This window comes from Schistocerca piceifrons, chromosome 11, assembly GCF_021461385.2.
Source record: "Schistocerca piceifrons isolate TAMUIC-IGC-003096 chromosome 11, iqSchPice1.1, whole genome shotgun sequence".
Classification (NCBI taxonomy): Eukaryota; Metazoa; Arthropoda; class Insecta; order Orthoptera; family Acrididae; genus Schistocerca; species Schistocerca piceifrons.
The window spans coordinates 19,556,420-19,573,502 of record NC_060148.1 but is presented as its reverse complement, the minus strand read 5'-3'; the positions used below and the strand labels follow the sequence as shown (position 1 = coordinate 19,573,502).

Sequence of the window (17,083 nt, the reverse complement as noted above, 5' to 3'; positions counted from 1 at the left end):
ATTGTGAGGACGGGTTGTGAGTCATGCTCGGGTATCTGAGATGGTACAGCACTTGCCCAGAAAAGGCAAAGGGCCCAAGTTTGAGTCTCGGTCCGGCACACAGTTTTAATCTGCCAGGGAAGTTTCATATCAGCAAACACTCCGCTGCAGAGTGAAAATCTCATTCTGGAAACATCCCCCAGGCTGTGGTTAAGCCATGTCTCCGCAATATCCTTTCCTCCACGAGTGCTAGTTCTGCAAGGTTCACAAGAGAGCTTCTGTGTAGTTTGGAAGGTGGGAGACGAGGTACTGGCAGAATCGAAGCTGTGAGGACGGCGTGAGCCATGCTCGGGTAGCTCAGATGGTACAGCACTTGCCCGCAAAAGGCAAAGGGCCCGAGTTCGGGTTTCGGTCTGGGACCCAGTTATAATCTGCCAGGAAAGTTTCATATCAGTGCACACACTGCTGCAGAGTGAAAAATCTCATTCCAAATTTAACCAGACCTACCAAACTGTGCTTGGAGCAGAGTGAGCTAGGAAAAGCTAACAGGACAAGCACAATGAAGAAAACTTTCTAGCCTCCCTCCAGCAGGACTACGTCAGAAGTGTAGCTATGACGATATAAATAATCATTCTGTCTGCATCTTGAGCCAGAGGGAATGACAGGCTTTTGAGTTTCAGAGAAACCACGAGCTGCCCTCGGTGATGGAAATATGTCGGCAACCTGCTATTAATTAATTCATCGAGTACCAGCATGAGGCACACCGTACCTGTGCTGTGGCAGTTGCGGGACTTTTGCCGATGCAGGGAGCTGGGGTCCGGCCAGCCTCCACCCTCTGAGCGACTTTGGCTGACGGACTGCAAACTGTCTACGATCCAGCTGGGGGAGGCATGTCCTTGCAGCCTCCAGCCATCTAGACATCTTCGGCCTCTGTTCTGGTCTACCTCGGGGTGTGGGGGGATGAAACTGCGGTACTGCTCCTCGGCATCAGGATATCTAGTGGCAGCTAACGCTTCAAAGCTAATGACACGAGGACAGCATGAACATGGGGTACTTGCACTCACCTTTGCGGCTGACAGCCCACAGATGCGGCACCAGTGGCCACTGTGACCCAGGACAACAGATATCACTGGGCGAGATCAGGGCGTTAGCACATTCTGTCATCAGCTGCATTTGTGTGCACATAGTGTGGCTCTGAGGCTGGCCAGTGCTGGCCAGTGCTGCATAAGGCTGATTGAATAAACATCTGTGAATGCTACCACTGACTCACTGCACGCCACGGAGTGCACTCACCCTGATGTGTAGAAACTCGAAATAGGCCAGGTCATTACAGTGCCATCTGATCGAGAGCTTCGGTGTAATGATATAAGATCTGTGGGGGAATCCATCATGGGAAGGTGCAATGAAGGAACAAGTTGGAGGAAAGACACGGTGGATTTAATGGTCTGGAAATGAGAATGTGTTGAATTTGTTTTGAGACAGGATATGTAGTGTGAGTGTAACTGCGCGATTTAGGTGATAATATAACATCTGGGTGCAATGTTTGGAGGTAGGGGGAAAATAATAGGATTGTTGGAGCCTAGTTTCAAGAAAATGCAGATCAGAGTTGGAGGTGAGGGAACTTGATGAGCTGGTAAGGGATTTGTGTAGGGGCAGGTAAGAAGGTGGGCGGAGAGACTGGAGTTTGAGCATTTGAAGGGGGTGATGAAACTGTGATCAAGGGGAAATCTTTTCATTGAACTTCATATTCACACTTACGTTCACTGATATGGTGACTAGCATGGGTTTCAGGATAAAAACAATACAGTATGCTCTACTTTCTCTTAAACATTAAAGTGTTTCTAAAGTACTGGGAGTTTCTATTTTGAAATGTAAGGGGGCCAATGACACGCTAGATCCCTCATTACCCAACTACTCCCTCGGTTTCTGCAGAATGTCTCTGCTAGAAATACTGTACTGTGTGAAATACACTCCACTACACAAATGAACTACGTAATACCGGCAACCGTCACCATACCTGCAATCTAGTCCTGCGATCTAATAAGCAGCACACAGCACGTGAAAACTGTCCACTTGGCAGTACTTCAACCACATCAGAGTTGCAGGGAGGCAAACAGGACAAACACACACCCACGCACACACAAGATAACCGCACACATCACACACGACGAGACAACAGCGACAACGACAGCGTGGAAATGCGACACACAAGCGACTACATGACACTAGCGGCACACCGTTACTCGTCTCGTCCAAAGAGAAAGCGGCTCCACTGCGCACATTCTGGAACCTTCCGTCACACTGTGGGCTGAGGAACTGGAAAGGGAAACAGGTCTCAATTCTTACCAAATACCTCCCACAACATTCAGAAAATATCACGACATGAACAATGATATGCACGGAATTCTAGCATTTCATAAAATGGAGCTGTTTTAAAAATTCGAAATTGACTCTTTAAAGGACTAGAGACGAAGGTGTTGTTACCTGTGAATACAGATACTGAGGTGATGGGTTGAGACACGTATTGAATTACATACTCCACCACAAACTCAAGAAACTTTGTCCCTCCCCTACTCTCTGACAAGTTTTTCATATGTACAGCAACTGAAACCTGTGCCAGTTCAGAGTTACTGTGTAATGATACATAGCAGAAGGCAAAAATTAAGAAATTACTTCTTTATTGGAGCACAATGAATTCATAAACTTTTAGTTCCACTTTCAGGTGGTACTTCTATGTCAAAACTTGACCACCTTTCGCTGTGTATATTCACAGCACAATTTACGCAACAGTTCTCTCATTAATGTGTAAACATAATTTCCTGATCCTCGACTGATTGACAACGTATGTGACAGAACTTTTATGAAGTATGCAGTGAGATACCGAGTGGGCGAATGTACAGCTATTCTCGATATATACATTAGTATCTAGCATACCCTCCAACCAGTATTCTTATCAGCTCATAGGTAGGTTTTCCCACTGACATGGAGAGAGAGAGACGTATGTGTGGGAGCCAGGATCAGCCATTTTTCTTTAATATTGTAGTGTTTTACTAATCCCCTTTTTCACTGTTTAGGTCTACAGATTACTTAGGTTCACCATTTACGTTACCCATCATCACTGTCGGTGACCACTAACTCGAGCTGGTACAGTCCTAGCAGTGCACCTCTGAATTAGTTTCACATCTTCTGTCACGCCAACCCGTTAAGGAGTCCACGTGCCGCAACAGTATCTGAGAATTGGTTGCATCAGTGCCTGGCATGCAACTTTCTTTACAGGTGCGTCGCACTTTTCCAGAACTGATCCCAGTCTTTCTGTCACCTTACCGTTTCTAATTTCTACCACTCATAACTATTTTGTTCCTAATTATTCAGGCAGTGGTGAACTCGAGTTCAGCACCTAATTTTGTGTCTGACACTACTCGGTTCTTTCTCATCTGCACTGAAATCCACATTTTCTTGTGACTTAATATCTTCAAACTCCTCAAGAGGCTCGAGTTCACGAGGGATGACAATATCCATTGTGGGCAGTACCAGGCAGCAGGAATTTGTTCACAAAGTTGTCAGGATTTAGTTGGGGAAAGTTGTCAGGATTTCATCAGGGCTACACCAAAGGAAACAACGGGAAGGAAGAAGGAGTGTAATAGTTTTTAGGAGGTCGGCAGCAGTGTGGCGAAAGCTTCAGCGAGTGGCCGAGACACACGTCACAAACAGAAACAGACAGACACAAACTCAGACCACCACGGCGGTCACTCACCGGCCGCATTGTCGGACCATTCGTAGAAGGCGTTCACCTCGATTGCCGAGTCGCCGAGCGTGGTCCAGTCCGACTTGTTGACCGGACGGTGCAGGCGGCCGAAATAGAAGTCGTACAGGAAGCGGGTCAGGTTGTTGTTGCTCTCCAGGAACTGTCCCGGGTCTGTGTCCAGCTGCCCAATGACCCAACACACACTTGAGAACAGGGAATTAGGGACCGAACTGCGTGAACTCTGTGCAGTGACTCACTGGCAGTCACTGTGATAATTCGACGTCACTACCTGCGTTGTCAGTCGGTGCCTATGACTTTGGCTCACTGCTCATGTGGCAACTCTCTTCAAAGGAAGGCTGGATTTCAGTAAATATTATGTCTGCAACCACCGAGGAGAATGGAATGACTGATATAAGCTAGCCTGGGCAAACATCAATTTTGATTTTGCAGAAATGTGGGAACATATGACGCAATACTGATCCCACAGATTTTTTTTTAGAAGAATGGGCAAACCTAGGTATATGGAATTTGTAGACTTATGGACAACTTTGGTAAATATAGAAGCTGAAGTAATGAATTAAAATTTGTGCCAAATCTGGGATTTGAACCCAGTTCTCCTGATTTCTAGGCAGATGTGCTATTCACTGCACTACTCTCACTTTGTGGTTAACACAGCTGCACTAACCTTGTCCAAATGCCCTCCCTGACTCAAACTTCAGTTCTCCTCTCAGCCGATCTCGATTTTCCCCTTCTTAAATTGTCAATATTGTCGAGGTTCTCTGATACCAGAATAGCACACTGACTTTGTACGTAATGGGGAAATCGTGCCTGTACCTCAGGTGCAAGTAATCTATTGCTCTGATAGAACTGCATTTCCTGGAGATATACTGAGTCTCAACTGTCTCTTCGATCAGAAGAATAAGGATCATAAAATTTATATTTCCAGGAAAATGTAATTCTATCAGGTCAATAGATCACCTGTGCCTGAGGTACAGGCAAGATTTCCTCATTACTTACGAGGCTGAGGAAATATAGGAGTCTCGGCTATACTGACGACTGAAGAAGAGGAAAATGAAGGTGGGACGAAGGCGTCAATTGAAGCCCGTGTTAGGGAGGACGTAATCGGTGCAACCGTGTTAGCGACAATGCCGGTGTGGAGTAATGGATAGCAAATCTGCCTCATAAGCAGGAGTTTGGGTTTCGAGTCCCAGTCTTGGCATAAATTTTAAATCATTACCTCAGCTTCTGTTTTTATTGAAGATAAAGTTGAGACTCAATGTGTCTCCAGGAAAATGCAATCCTATCAGATCAACTTGTGGAAAAATTCTGACAAGATTAACTGTAATAGACACTTTGAAATTTCGAAAGTAGCATAAATAAAATACAGGGTCAAAATGAATGGAAATCAGACTACCATTATAGGAGGTGGAGTACATGAAATGGTGACAGCAGCTCAGAAAGGAGAGTTGTAGCATATCTTACACAGTTACTTAGTCCCAAAATTTATCAAGCATTAAACATAACTAAGGAGAAACCTGGAAAGTCCATTAAAGATCAGGAAGAAGAAACACAAATTTTAATGTTTACCAATGACAATTATAATTTTATCTCAAGAGTGCAAAGGTCTTTCAAGTTCAGCTGAATGGACTGGTTAGTGTCTTCAACTGAGGTTAAAATAAAGGGCGACAATTATTGAACTATATGAAAAAAAAAACGTGAATTAGTTACAAACTACGGCACGCACACACTTTATTTGACATCTAAACATTGCTACAGATTTCGGATTTAGGTTACGACACTTTCGAAATGCCTGCCGTCATTGGCGACGATGTGGCGCAGAGGAGTAACAAAATTCTGCATCACTCGCTGAAGTGTTGAACTATCGGTGCTCTCTGAGGCCTCCGCAATGGCTATTTTCAGCTCAGCAATGTTTTTGGCGTTAGTGCTGTACACCTCGTCTTTAATATAGCCCCATGAAAAGAAGTCACACGTGTCACATCCCGAGAATATGGCAGCCAATCGAGACCCGTGTCAGTGGCTTCTGGATTCCCCTGAGCCAGAATCCGGTCCCCAAAGTACTCCTCCAGGACATCAAACACCCTCCTACTTCGATGGGATTGCTCCGTCTTGCACAAACCACATCTTGTCGAAATCAGATTCACTTTCGATAATGGGGATGAAATCTTCCAAAACCTTAATGTACCATTCAGTAGGCACTGTGCCATCGAGGAATAATGCACCAATTATTCTGTGACTGGTCACTGCACACCACACAGTCACCTATTGGGGGTGAGGAGACTTCTCGACCATGAAATGTGGATTCTCAGTCCCCCAAACGTGGCAATTTTTCTTACTGATGAACCCATCCGAATCGAAGTGGGCTTCGTCGCTAAACCGAACCGAACCGAACCTTACTAATTCCCACTGTTCCGTGCGGCCAACTGTGCAGTTTGAATGCCCTAATGCAAACCGTTCAGAAGTTATGACAATTTGATTTCATATAGTTTAATAATTTTCGCCCTGTATGAACACCTACAACAGTTAAAAGAGGGTAATGAGGTATACACCAATCAGGTGAGGCCGAGGCAGTTAAGTAAGGAGGGGAGATACTAAAAGCAGAAGATGAATTTTATTATGTGGACAGGAAAGTAACAGACAGTGGCAGTAACAAAGAGGATATAAAATGTGAACTTCCCGAACGAAAAAAAGTATTTCTAGAAAAGAGAAATATGTTAGCATCGGATGTAAATGTTAGTGTTCAAAAGTGAAACACAAATGATGAAGAGCCCAGGTACAAACAGCAAAAGGGCTTTTGAAATGTGGTGTTGCAGAAGGATGCTGTGATTAGTTGTGTAGACTCACTAACTAATGAAGAGGTACTGAATCTAATAGGGAAGAAAATAAATTTATGGTACAACTTAACTAAAAGGTGTGATCAGCTGATAGGATACATACTGAGGCATCAACAGGAATGTCATAATGGGTTTAATTGCAGGTGGTAAAAATTGTAAAGGGAGACCAAGAATTAAATTAGGCAAGCAGATTCAGAAGGATGTAGGCAGCAGTAGGTACTGGGAGATGAAGAAGCTTGCACAGGATAGAGTAGCAGGGAGAGCTGCATCGAACCAGTCTTTGGACTGAAGACCACAACAACAATAATGCTTACTAACAATACTCTGGGAGAACTCACAAAACTATAAGAAAGGATGGCAAAGTTACAGTGTGTATTGTCAAAATTGCGTATCACATGAAGATTCATAGCAATCATGTCTTAACTGTTATTTACTTTACACATATACTAAAGATGGGAAGAACACTGGGATCCTCCAAAGTATCTTTACAATAATATATTTTATAACTGTGACTGAACAAAAATAACTAACGTTAACAATCACTGAAAGTTTTGTTTGTACAGGAATGGATGGTTACCAGTAACAGCCGATACAAGATGGTTTGAATAATTCGAAAATATAATGGAAAATTAATTACAGTCATGATGTCTGTTAACATGTGTAATATATTTACATTCCTAAAGATCCATCTTAATGTTTTTAAAAGATTTTTTGTCATTATTTGTAAATGGCAGTTCCCACTGGCCCTATTGCATAAATACAGTTTAGTTTGATGATGGAAACTATTGAAAATTAATGAAAATTTGACAAAAATTACTTGCTCATAAGTGTTCCATCACTAAAATAAACTCTACCCATGTATCACGGTATATTAATAATTTTCACTTATGGACCGTCTGACAGCAACTGAATAAAACACAATTTTAGTGCCATACGCGTTTCGCCTTTATTTTCTGCAAGGCATCATCAGTGGCCTGGAATATGTACATATGTTAGCTATTTTATTTACATTTTTGTCATTGTGCCTATAGGTAATAAACAGTTCTGGTGGTTGGTATTTCCTATTAAGTAGTAACGTTTTGAACTGTACTTACAGGTTGCGTGGACAATTTCCTACATATTACGCTCCTGTTGCATTTTTGATGTTGTTCTTCCTCTTATGAACGCCAATTTGCGGTTTTTTCCCCCATTCCACAACACTATGCACTGAACGCTTGTTTTAAAGCAATGTTTTGGTTTCTGTTGCCGAGTGTCAAATGTTTTTGCTAAAGATCGAATGTTATTGCCAAACTTATGAGTGTAACTATTGAAGTACCTGTGGTCTGTTCGTGTATGCATTTGTGTGTGTGTGTTTGCGTATGTGTGTGTGTTTTTTGGTGTGATATATATTTTTTTGTGCTGTGTGTGTATTTTGGTGTTTATATATATATATATATATATATATATATATTTGTTTTTTTTTGCTGTGTATGTGTGTGTGTGTGTGTGTCCAGATGGTGTGGGGAAGAGGTTTTTTTTTTTTTTTTTTTTTTTTTTGTTTTATGTTATGATTTCCTTTATTAAGGGAGCCTGTGCTGATGTGTGTTTGTTCATTTATCACATGTTTGTTTTCTGCTATGGCTTTCTGGATGTGGAAGTTTTCTTGCATTTGTATAAGATGTTTGTCATGGTTGCTTATTCTCATTATTTTCATTTCTTGTTCCATGTTTGTAGGATGATGGTTGTAGTGTTTTAAATGCTCTGCAAATGTGGAATGGTTTGTTTCATACTTCCAACATCTGATATGTTCTTTGTATCTTGTTTGAAAATTCCTGCATGTCATGCCTATGTATACTGCATCACAACTTTGACATTCAAGTTTATATATTCCTGATTGTTGGAATTTGTCTCTCTTGGTAGTTGGCTGGCTTAGGTGTGATTGAAGGGTTTGCCCAGACTTATATGCTATTTTGAAGCCCTGTCTCTTTAGGATGTTTGCAACTGTGTGTGTTAGTTTATGTGTGTAGGTCATGGTGTACCATCTGGTTCTTTTCTGTGTGGTGTTGTCATTGTGTGTGTTTGTTGAGTGTGTTTGTAGGTTTTCAGCTTGTGAGTTCTTTTGTATTGTGGAACTGTTGTGTTTGTTTTTTTATTTGTGTTTTTATTTTTTGATTGAGCTTGTGTGCCCATGTAATTTGAACAGTAGGAACGTATGTAAAAATAATGACAAAATAATGTGATAAGCACATGACAATTGGGGCTTAAGGGGTATAAAAAGCATTGTTATTTTTAAAACCATCTCTGAATTGCGACTGAAAGAGCAGACATTTTTCCTTTATGTTTTAGGAATGTACGTAAGTCACAGCTGTAACGATAGCCATTATGGATAAAATTAATATGACACCATCTTTTGGAAATCTATGGAATCAGTTTGATTTGAATACACTTACTGAATGTGAAGAAGCTGCATAGAAGAGAAGAGTATTTAAAAACAACTCAAACGTTTACCCTACTTCATCTCTCAGGAGTCACTGAGTTCTTAGTGGGACGGAAAATAATGCAAAGGCTAGGATGTAGGCAACGCGAGGTCAAAAATCTGTTCTCCTCAGCCAGATCTCATACAGAACGCTGTGGAACAATGGGAGGGTAGAAATCAACGAGAGCTGGATGGTTTGCTGGAACCTCAAAGCTGACAAGTGTATAACATTTACAGGCTGTGGAAACTGAAAGAAATATCAACATGACAGAAAAAAAATTAACTGTCATATGTTCCACATACTAAAAATGCAATGATTGAAACTGTCAAAAAAGAAAAAAATATTGTGAACAATAAAAATATGAAAACATAACAATATAAAAATATAATAATGATATAGAACAGACACTATAAATATAGCTGTAAAGTATAATAATTATTATACTCATTCCAAGAAGCAAATATAATGGCAATGTACTACAGTGTTATTCACTGTATGACAGTAGGAAAAAGTTTTGCCTTATTTCACTGACAAACTGATACACACATCATGTCCCAAAGTCCTTATTATACACCCTCAAGAGGGTTTTGTGCCGACTTAGCACATCACGTCGCACACATAAACATATGACTGGTGCTACTCTTATGCAGTTTCACAGGGAAAACAAATTCAATTGCTGTTTTAAACACAGGTGGCTGGGAGGAGTCTAACTTAGTTGTTGTTCCTTGTGTATAAATGACCAATACTTACTAGTTTCTTTGTCCTTGCAGTATCTGTCATTTGTCTGTGTTTTGACATGTGTCACTGTACCTTTTCTTGGCTTCTTTTTAGATCTAAAATTTTTGTCGAAAATTTTTCTCTCCAGTAACTCATGTTTGTCTAACAGGTAATGCAAGTGCTAGGCACTCTCTTGCAATATGGGCTTTACTGTGTCACTAACAGTCAACGAGGAAAGCTCTTTTTCTAGTGGGATTTGGTATTTAAAAGGTGTCGTAACAAAAAAATCATCATGTAAGCGATTGAGAGTATGTAGATATTACAAAGGCATACTACATTACTCAGGGTGTTCAAAAATAGTGTCAGATACAAGGTCTGTTACAGTTTAATTATCAAATGTGATTTTATACCTATTCTTTCCGTAAGCTGGCTTCTCAGACTGCAGATTCCCTGCCCCAAATTGCTCTTGAGGCATCCTCTATATCCTGTCAAATGTCTGCACGCTCTTATGGAAACACCCTGTAGATAATAATAACTTCATGTGGGACTGTGGCCTGGTGCAGTTCTTTCTACTGGACACCACTTCAGTCAATTGTGTGCCCCTAAGCTACCCCAATTATCCAATCAGGGAAAGGGGATGCACAGTTGAATGTGGGAGCTGAATCACATACTGTATCTGCTGACTCCTTACTTCGTTAAAACAAAGACCGAATGATCCAGTGTCTGACCGAGATTCGATCCTGCAACCGCTTGGCTTCCAGTCATGTGCATCACTAGACCACCAGGCGCGAGGGTGGTCCCATAAGTACCTAGCCTGATAGAGAGATGGCAGTTGTTGTTGAAAAATATCTCTGGATAAGAAAACAAATGATCTATGGAGCATATGTTTCAAGTTTGAAGATGCCACCTTGTTAAGTATTTGTTTGGCACCCATCAATAGTGAAGGTTGTTAGTGAACTTGTGAAAATGGAGAAAATTGGTCATCATTATGTGATACAATATTTTTTTTTAAGGGCTCGAATGCAACCAATATTAAAACTGAGCTAGATTCTACTTTGGAAGAGCCTGCTCCTTCATTGACAACAGTAAAATATTGTGTAGCTGAATTTAAACGACACCGTACGAGCTGCGAAGGTGAGCATCGCAGTGGTTGACCAAATGAGGTTACGGCTCCAGAAATGGTGAAGAAAATCCACAAAGCGGCACTGGATTATCATTTACTGAAAGTGCACAGGCTAGCAGAAATAGTAGGCATTTCAAAAAGTGCGGTATATTGCGTATTGAGAAACCTGTGTGCAAGGTTTGTGCCACGTTTGCTCATACTTGAGCATAGCAGGCATTTCAAAAAGTGTGGTACATTGCATACAATCTGAAAATTTGGACATGAGAAACCTGTGTGCAAGGAATGTGCCGTGTCTGCTCATACTCGAGCGAAAACAGTGTCGTGACGATGTTTCAAATGACCGTTCAGCGAAATTTCGCAGCAATAAAGCTGATTTTTTGCACAGTTTAATAACTGTGGATGAAACATGGGTCCACCACTTTACTCCTGAGACAAAAGAACAATCAAAACAATGGACACAAATTGGAGAACCGTTGAAGACCAGTTGATCTGCAGGCAGGGTCATGGCGTCAGTTTTTTGGGAAGCGCGTGGGATAATTAAATTATCAACGGGAAGTATTATGCAAACTTATTGCAACATTTGGGGGAAGAAATCAAGAGAAAACAGGCGCATTTGGCCAAGAAGAAAGTGTTGTTTCTTCAGGACACTGCACCAGCTCACAAGTTCATCATTGCAACGGCCAAAATTAACGAATTAAAGTTTCAATTGCTACCTCGTGCACCCTATTCTCCAGATTTAGCCCCCTTGGATTACTTTCTGTTCCCAAACTTGAAAAAATGGCTTGGTGGTCGAAGATTTTCAACAAAAGAAGATGTGATTTTGGCAGTTAATGGCTATTTTGAGGAATTAAACAGTTCTCATTACGAAAATGGTATCAAACTTATTGAATATCACTGGGAAAAATGTATAGAGCTGAAATGAGATTATGTTGAAAAATAAATACATTTTTTTTTTTGGAAAATTTTTGTGTGTTCTTTGTTAGGTGAGGTACTTATGGGACCACCCTCATATACGGACAGTTTACCAGTAGGTTTTGACGCATGAATCTGCAGGTACTGAAATATGTAATTCGGGGTATCAGGAGGAATGCCACAAAATTTTTGAGGTCACTCTGTGTGTGAAAATAAAACAAAGAAGTCCTACAGACGTGTTTCCGATTTTTGATCTTTATGGAATTGGAGCAGGTTAAAGACTACACAGATCCACGAATGGACATGAAGACAACAGTGAATTTTACTTACAGAAATGCTGTGTGGGCGTTGTGGTGAATAGAATAATGGTGGGACAGAGGACTGATCCATCCTATATGAGGTGCAGTGGTTCTCCGACAGTCGACACCACTGTGGCATCACACCGAGGCAACAGCTGGAAGTGTACCCAGTGTGCGTTCGTAGGTCAGATCAGTCACCATTTGTGCTTCAGTGTTGTTTACTTGAGCAAGTCCACTGTCCTCGTGAATACCGACACGCCACGTATGTTTACCGTATTTACTCGAATCTAAGCCGCACTTTTTTTCCAGTTTTTGTAATCCAAAAGACCACCTGCGGCTTAGAATCGAGTGCAAAGTAAGCGGAAGTTCTGAAAAATGTTGGTAGGTGCCGCCTCAATTAACTTTTGCCGTAGAATATATGTAGCGCTACACAGGCATGCTTTGTAGGCACAGAGATAAATACTGGCGCCAAAACCTCTGGATCAGTAAACAAATTAAAAAAAAAAAAAAGTGGAAGACCAGCTTTTTTTCTCCACCCCGAGCTTCAACCACTGCATTTTCATACATTATCTAATGAAGTAAATACAAATTCCATATTATTCATCTTCGAATGTAGCATCATTTCAATGTACTACGAAAATCCAACTGGCAAGACTGTTTGGGATATATGTCAATATGGGCAACTCTACGCTCTGAATTTTTTGCTACCTGTGAGAAGAGATGGTTACTAATAGGAACTTTTATGAATTGTGAATCACATGCAGTAGTCTCTTCACCATAAGAATAATATGAATATAAACATTTTCCCATGTATTGTTTCGTGTTTGCTGCTATCTCATTTAAATCCTGTCTGCCTAATAAACTACAAAACTAGAGTGAGACAACAGCAAATGTGGAAGAATATACATATCGTGCCATGTTTATATTCCTATTATTCTTATGCCTAATAGTGATACAGTCAGAAATGAAGCACGGCAATTGACTAGATTTTTAAATCTAAGATGACTCTAATTTCTGTGCAGAATGTAATGTGCTAAAGAGGCATCTGCAAAGATTTTCAAACGGAGAAAAATTTTTGCTAAACTCTGGTTCAGAACATCTATCACACGCAGTCTATTATTTGGTTCTTGTTGATCATTATAAAAGAAAGCAGAAGTGTAAGTAACAACAAATAGCAGTCTCTTGCCATTGTTTCGCTAATGAGACAATTCCTCTCTCTCCTTTTCAGCTTAGAGTTATGTAAACCCCTATAACAAAGAGAATGGCACTTATCAGATCAAAGAAAAATAAGCAATCAATTCAAACCAGACGAAGCACGTGAAAAAGGCAGGGTGCCCGTATAAATACGGACGGAGTGCTTGATGCATAGCAATGGCTACCTGGTAAAGCTTACCAGCTAAGCTTATGACTCGAACCAAAGTACTATAGCTGTATTGTCATTCATTCGACCTAAATTGTACCTCATATTACAATGGACCAACTTTGTTTCGATTTGGAGATGCGGCCTAAAACTTTTCTCTCTCCTTGAATTTCGAGTCTCAAATTTCAGGTGCGGCTTAGAGTCGGGAAAATTTTTTTTCCTTGATTTCGAGTCTCATTTTTCAGGTGCGACTTAGATTCGAGTGCGGCTTAAATTTGAGTAAATACGGTACCCGTGCAGAATATGCAGACCCATTTGTGTACGGGTACTGTAATGACATTGTCCGTGCAGCCGTGACAGATTACCAGAGATGTTTTCCTGATCGATGAACCCCCTGCCAGGGTATTTTACAGGGTTTTTCAGATATTATATGAATCTGGAACACTATCCAGTGTACACGTAACAACAGAATGTGAGGCCATTCAGTCAGCTGAGGAAAGGGAAGGCATTATGCAATGGTACAGTGGTGTACCATCACCAGTACACAGTACACATCAGTTCGATATTCCGGAAATGCAATTGTGGTGTACATTAGATGCTGAGGGATTGTACATATTCTGTGTGCAACATCTTCATACAGGTGACTCAGCAAGCAGACAACAATTTTGTGAAGGGTTGGCTCTACACAGAGACGTCATGCAATGCACTTTATGTGCATATGAGGCTACATTTACACACAATTGTATCACGAACACCCACGACATTAGAGTGACGACGGCAAATGTACCTGGCTCACCGATTCACTGTACCCGACAAGTACTCCAGTACCTGAAGAACACACTTCCTCAATGGAGGGTTGGCCATGGCGGATCCATTAACTTGCGTGCCTGATCGCCCGACCTAACCCCGACTTCTGTTTACGGAGCTGCCTAAAGGGGAATGTGTACGCTACGAAGGTGGGTAAACGTAAAGAACTTGTCACTTGCAACAACGATGATGTTGCCCACATTAAAGCCCGCCGAGATGATGTTCGGTGTGCAACACGACGTGCTCGAACGTGTTGACAAGTGCATTCACACAGGTGGGGGACTTTTTAACACCACACGTAGGATGGAGCAGTCATCTGTCCAGCCATTATTCTATCCCCTACAACACCTTTCACAACATTTCAGTAACTAATATTCACAGTTGTCTTCATAATCAGTCACGGATGTGTGCAGTCTTCAACACATTCAAGTTCGGAAATCGGACATATGTTCGTAGGACTTTTTTCATTTATTTTCACATGTAGAATCACTTCACAAATTATGTGACGTACCTCCTGAATCACCTTGTATGTGGTCATATCTTTTTATTGCACTGACTTAGATACTTAAACATGCCAAGGGATTGTAGACTTTAGTGTTTGATATACATTTCAACTTGATACTTCTACCCATTCCAGAGAAAAAGGGGTCTTTACAGGTGGCTGTATCTTTTGATTGCATTGACTTGGAAGCCTAAATTTTTTACACGACCGAGGGTCCGTTAACCTTTGTATTTCAAATAAATTTCAACTTGATATCTCTACCTATTCCTCAGAAAAAGGGTCTTATCAGTTGGACAAACAGACAGACAGACCCAATGAGGTTCAGTTCAGAGCCCTGAAAATGAGGCACCAGAATTAAAGTGGCCAGTGGTTTATTTAGATGAAACAAAGATTCATACATGCCACTCTGCGAATAAACACTGTTAAAATGCAGAAACAGTATTGTCAAAAGTGGGGGTCAATTTTCAGTTGTCGTGTTATGCAAAATCATTGTCACGCAAATGTGTAGAGTGTGGCAGCGCTCCACCCACTTAACTCACAGAAATATCAATCAAAAAATTATTTTAATCCTAGTAAACTCTTTCTCTGCGTCACGAGCAGTTGACGAATCACCGTCGGTCCTGCTTCACAATACTGATGTCTTATGCCTCGTATTCTGTGTATCTCGGAAAGAGTTAGCAATGCAGATTGGTCGAAAGCTTACAAAGGGCAGGGCACAGTGACACGTGAGTTTGTCCTGCGACACTGGGGTTCCAGTGAGAGGCAATGTATTTGTTTACAAATGGATTTGGCACGGCTTACCTTCTCATAGAACTGGTCCAACTTGTTGTCATCCAGTAGCTCGTCGGGGTACGCGATGTGGACGGCCATCGACTTGGCTTTCTCGAGTCCCTTCTTCCTGCACATCAGATCACATCATACCACATTACACATTGCCAGGATCTGTACGGTCTTTGTCGGTTAAGTGATACTGGAGAACAACAGATGAAACATTTTGCAAAGAAAGTGAAAGAATGGATCCTCGTTGATACGTTCCTCATCTTCAGAACGGCTGTGGCAGAGTTTCACACTGTCATTTAGTGAACAGAATTCGAGCTTACCAAGTACTGGAACAGATCTGTGAATAGATTCAGGACTTGTTTGCAGATAGAATTCAACATATCATTCTTAACAGAACAAAATCACCAGGGGAAAGTGTTATATTAGCAGCGTTCGAAGTGAGAACAATAGGACTGCCACTGTTTACCATATATATAAATGTAAATGGTGCAGTGAATAATGTATGAACCTCCATGGGGCAGTCACAGATGATGTAGTAGCCTATCAGAAGCTGTTGCCCTAGAAGTGCGCACTCCTCAGACCGACTAAAACTTTCTTGTCACGCTGTGCACATTCTTATATCATAGTCCACTTAATCCATCACCTAATCTTGTGACATTACTTGGCTTTCCACACCAGGAAGAATTAGACGATTAGAAATTGAGAACAATGTTGTTATTATTTTGTGTTCACCTAAACTTGTAATACTTACATGGATGAATGGGTCTTGATTCATCATTGTCTCATCCCCCCTGTTGCAGGAGCATTAGATACCACATTAAATGGGCCATCGTATAAGGATGTAGACAGCGCGGAACTCTGTTCAGTGGTTGCCTGTCCCTTATTTTACCTACTTTTCCTTGCTGATATTTCTGTTATGGTTATTCAAACTGATATATATATCCTTCAAGACAAGAGGGAGGTCATGTCTATATAAGATTTCATAATCTGACTTGAAACATATATTTATATAATATGTAACCATTAATGAACACCGAGCGAGGTGGCGCAGTGGTTAGCACACTGGACTCACATTCGGGAGGACGACGGTTCAATCCCGTCTCCGGCCATCCTGATTTAGGTTTTCCGTGATTTCCCTAAATCGTTTCAGGTGAATGCCGGGATGGTTCCTTTGAAAGGGCAAGACCGATTTCCTTCCCAATCCTTCCCTAACCCGAGCTTGCGCTCCGTCTCTAATGACCTCGTTGTAGACGGGACGTTAAACACTAACCACCATTAATGAACATCTGGGTTGTAGTAACACTGTTCACCATTACGTATCACTTCACTTAACATAGACCGGGACTGTGTCCTAGGCATGCCCGATGTTAACTCACTGGGCACGGCCCGTGCTGCCTGAGTTGTTGTTGTCGTTCCGCCGGCAGAGGTTGCGTCCGAATTCCCGCGTGCCCTCTGGTGGACGGGACTCTACTTGCGGCAACTACCGTCCGTGACGCGCCGTGCCGATGTGCGCCTCCTGCAATCTTTGTGGTGGCTACTGCATGGGTGGAC

The 17,083-nt window shown here is 41.5% G+C and overlaps 1 protein-coding gene across 3 annotated transcripts in view; it reads right to left on the bottom strand.

Moving 5' to 3' along the window:
* LOC124720498 (neprilysin-2-like) overlaps positions 1 to 17,083 on the bottom strand; it is a 341,289-nt gene that overhangs the window by 43,693 nt on the left and 280,513 nt on the right. For 2 of the 3 annotated variants that reach the window (XM_047245857.1, XM_047245859.1), the window contains exons 10-11: positions 15,554 to 15,650; positions 3,734 to 3,905 (exon numbers count right to left, since the gene is read on the bottom strand). In XM_047245857.1, coding sequence (XP_047101813.1) covers positions 3,734 to 3,905; positions 15,554 to 15,650 — 269 coding nt within the window. The remainder of the gene's footprint in view (positions 1 to 3,733; positions 3,906 to 15,553; positions 15,651 to 17,083) is intronic. The other variant, XM_047245858.1, reaches the window with a different exon arrangement.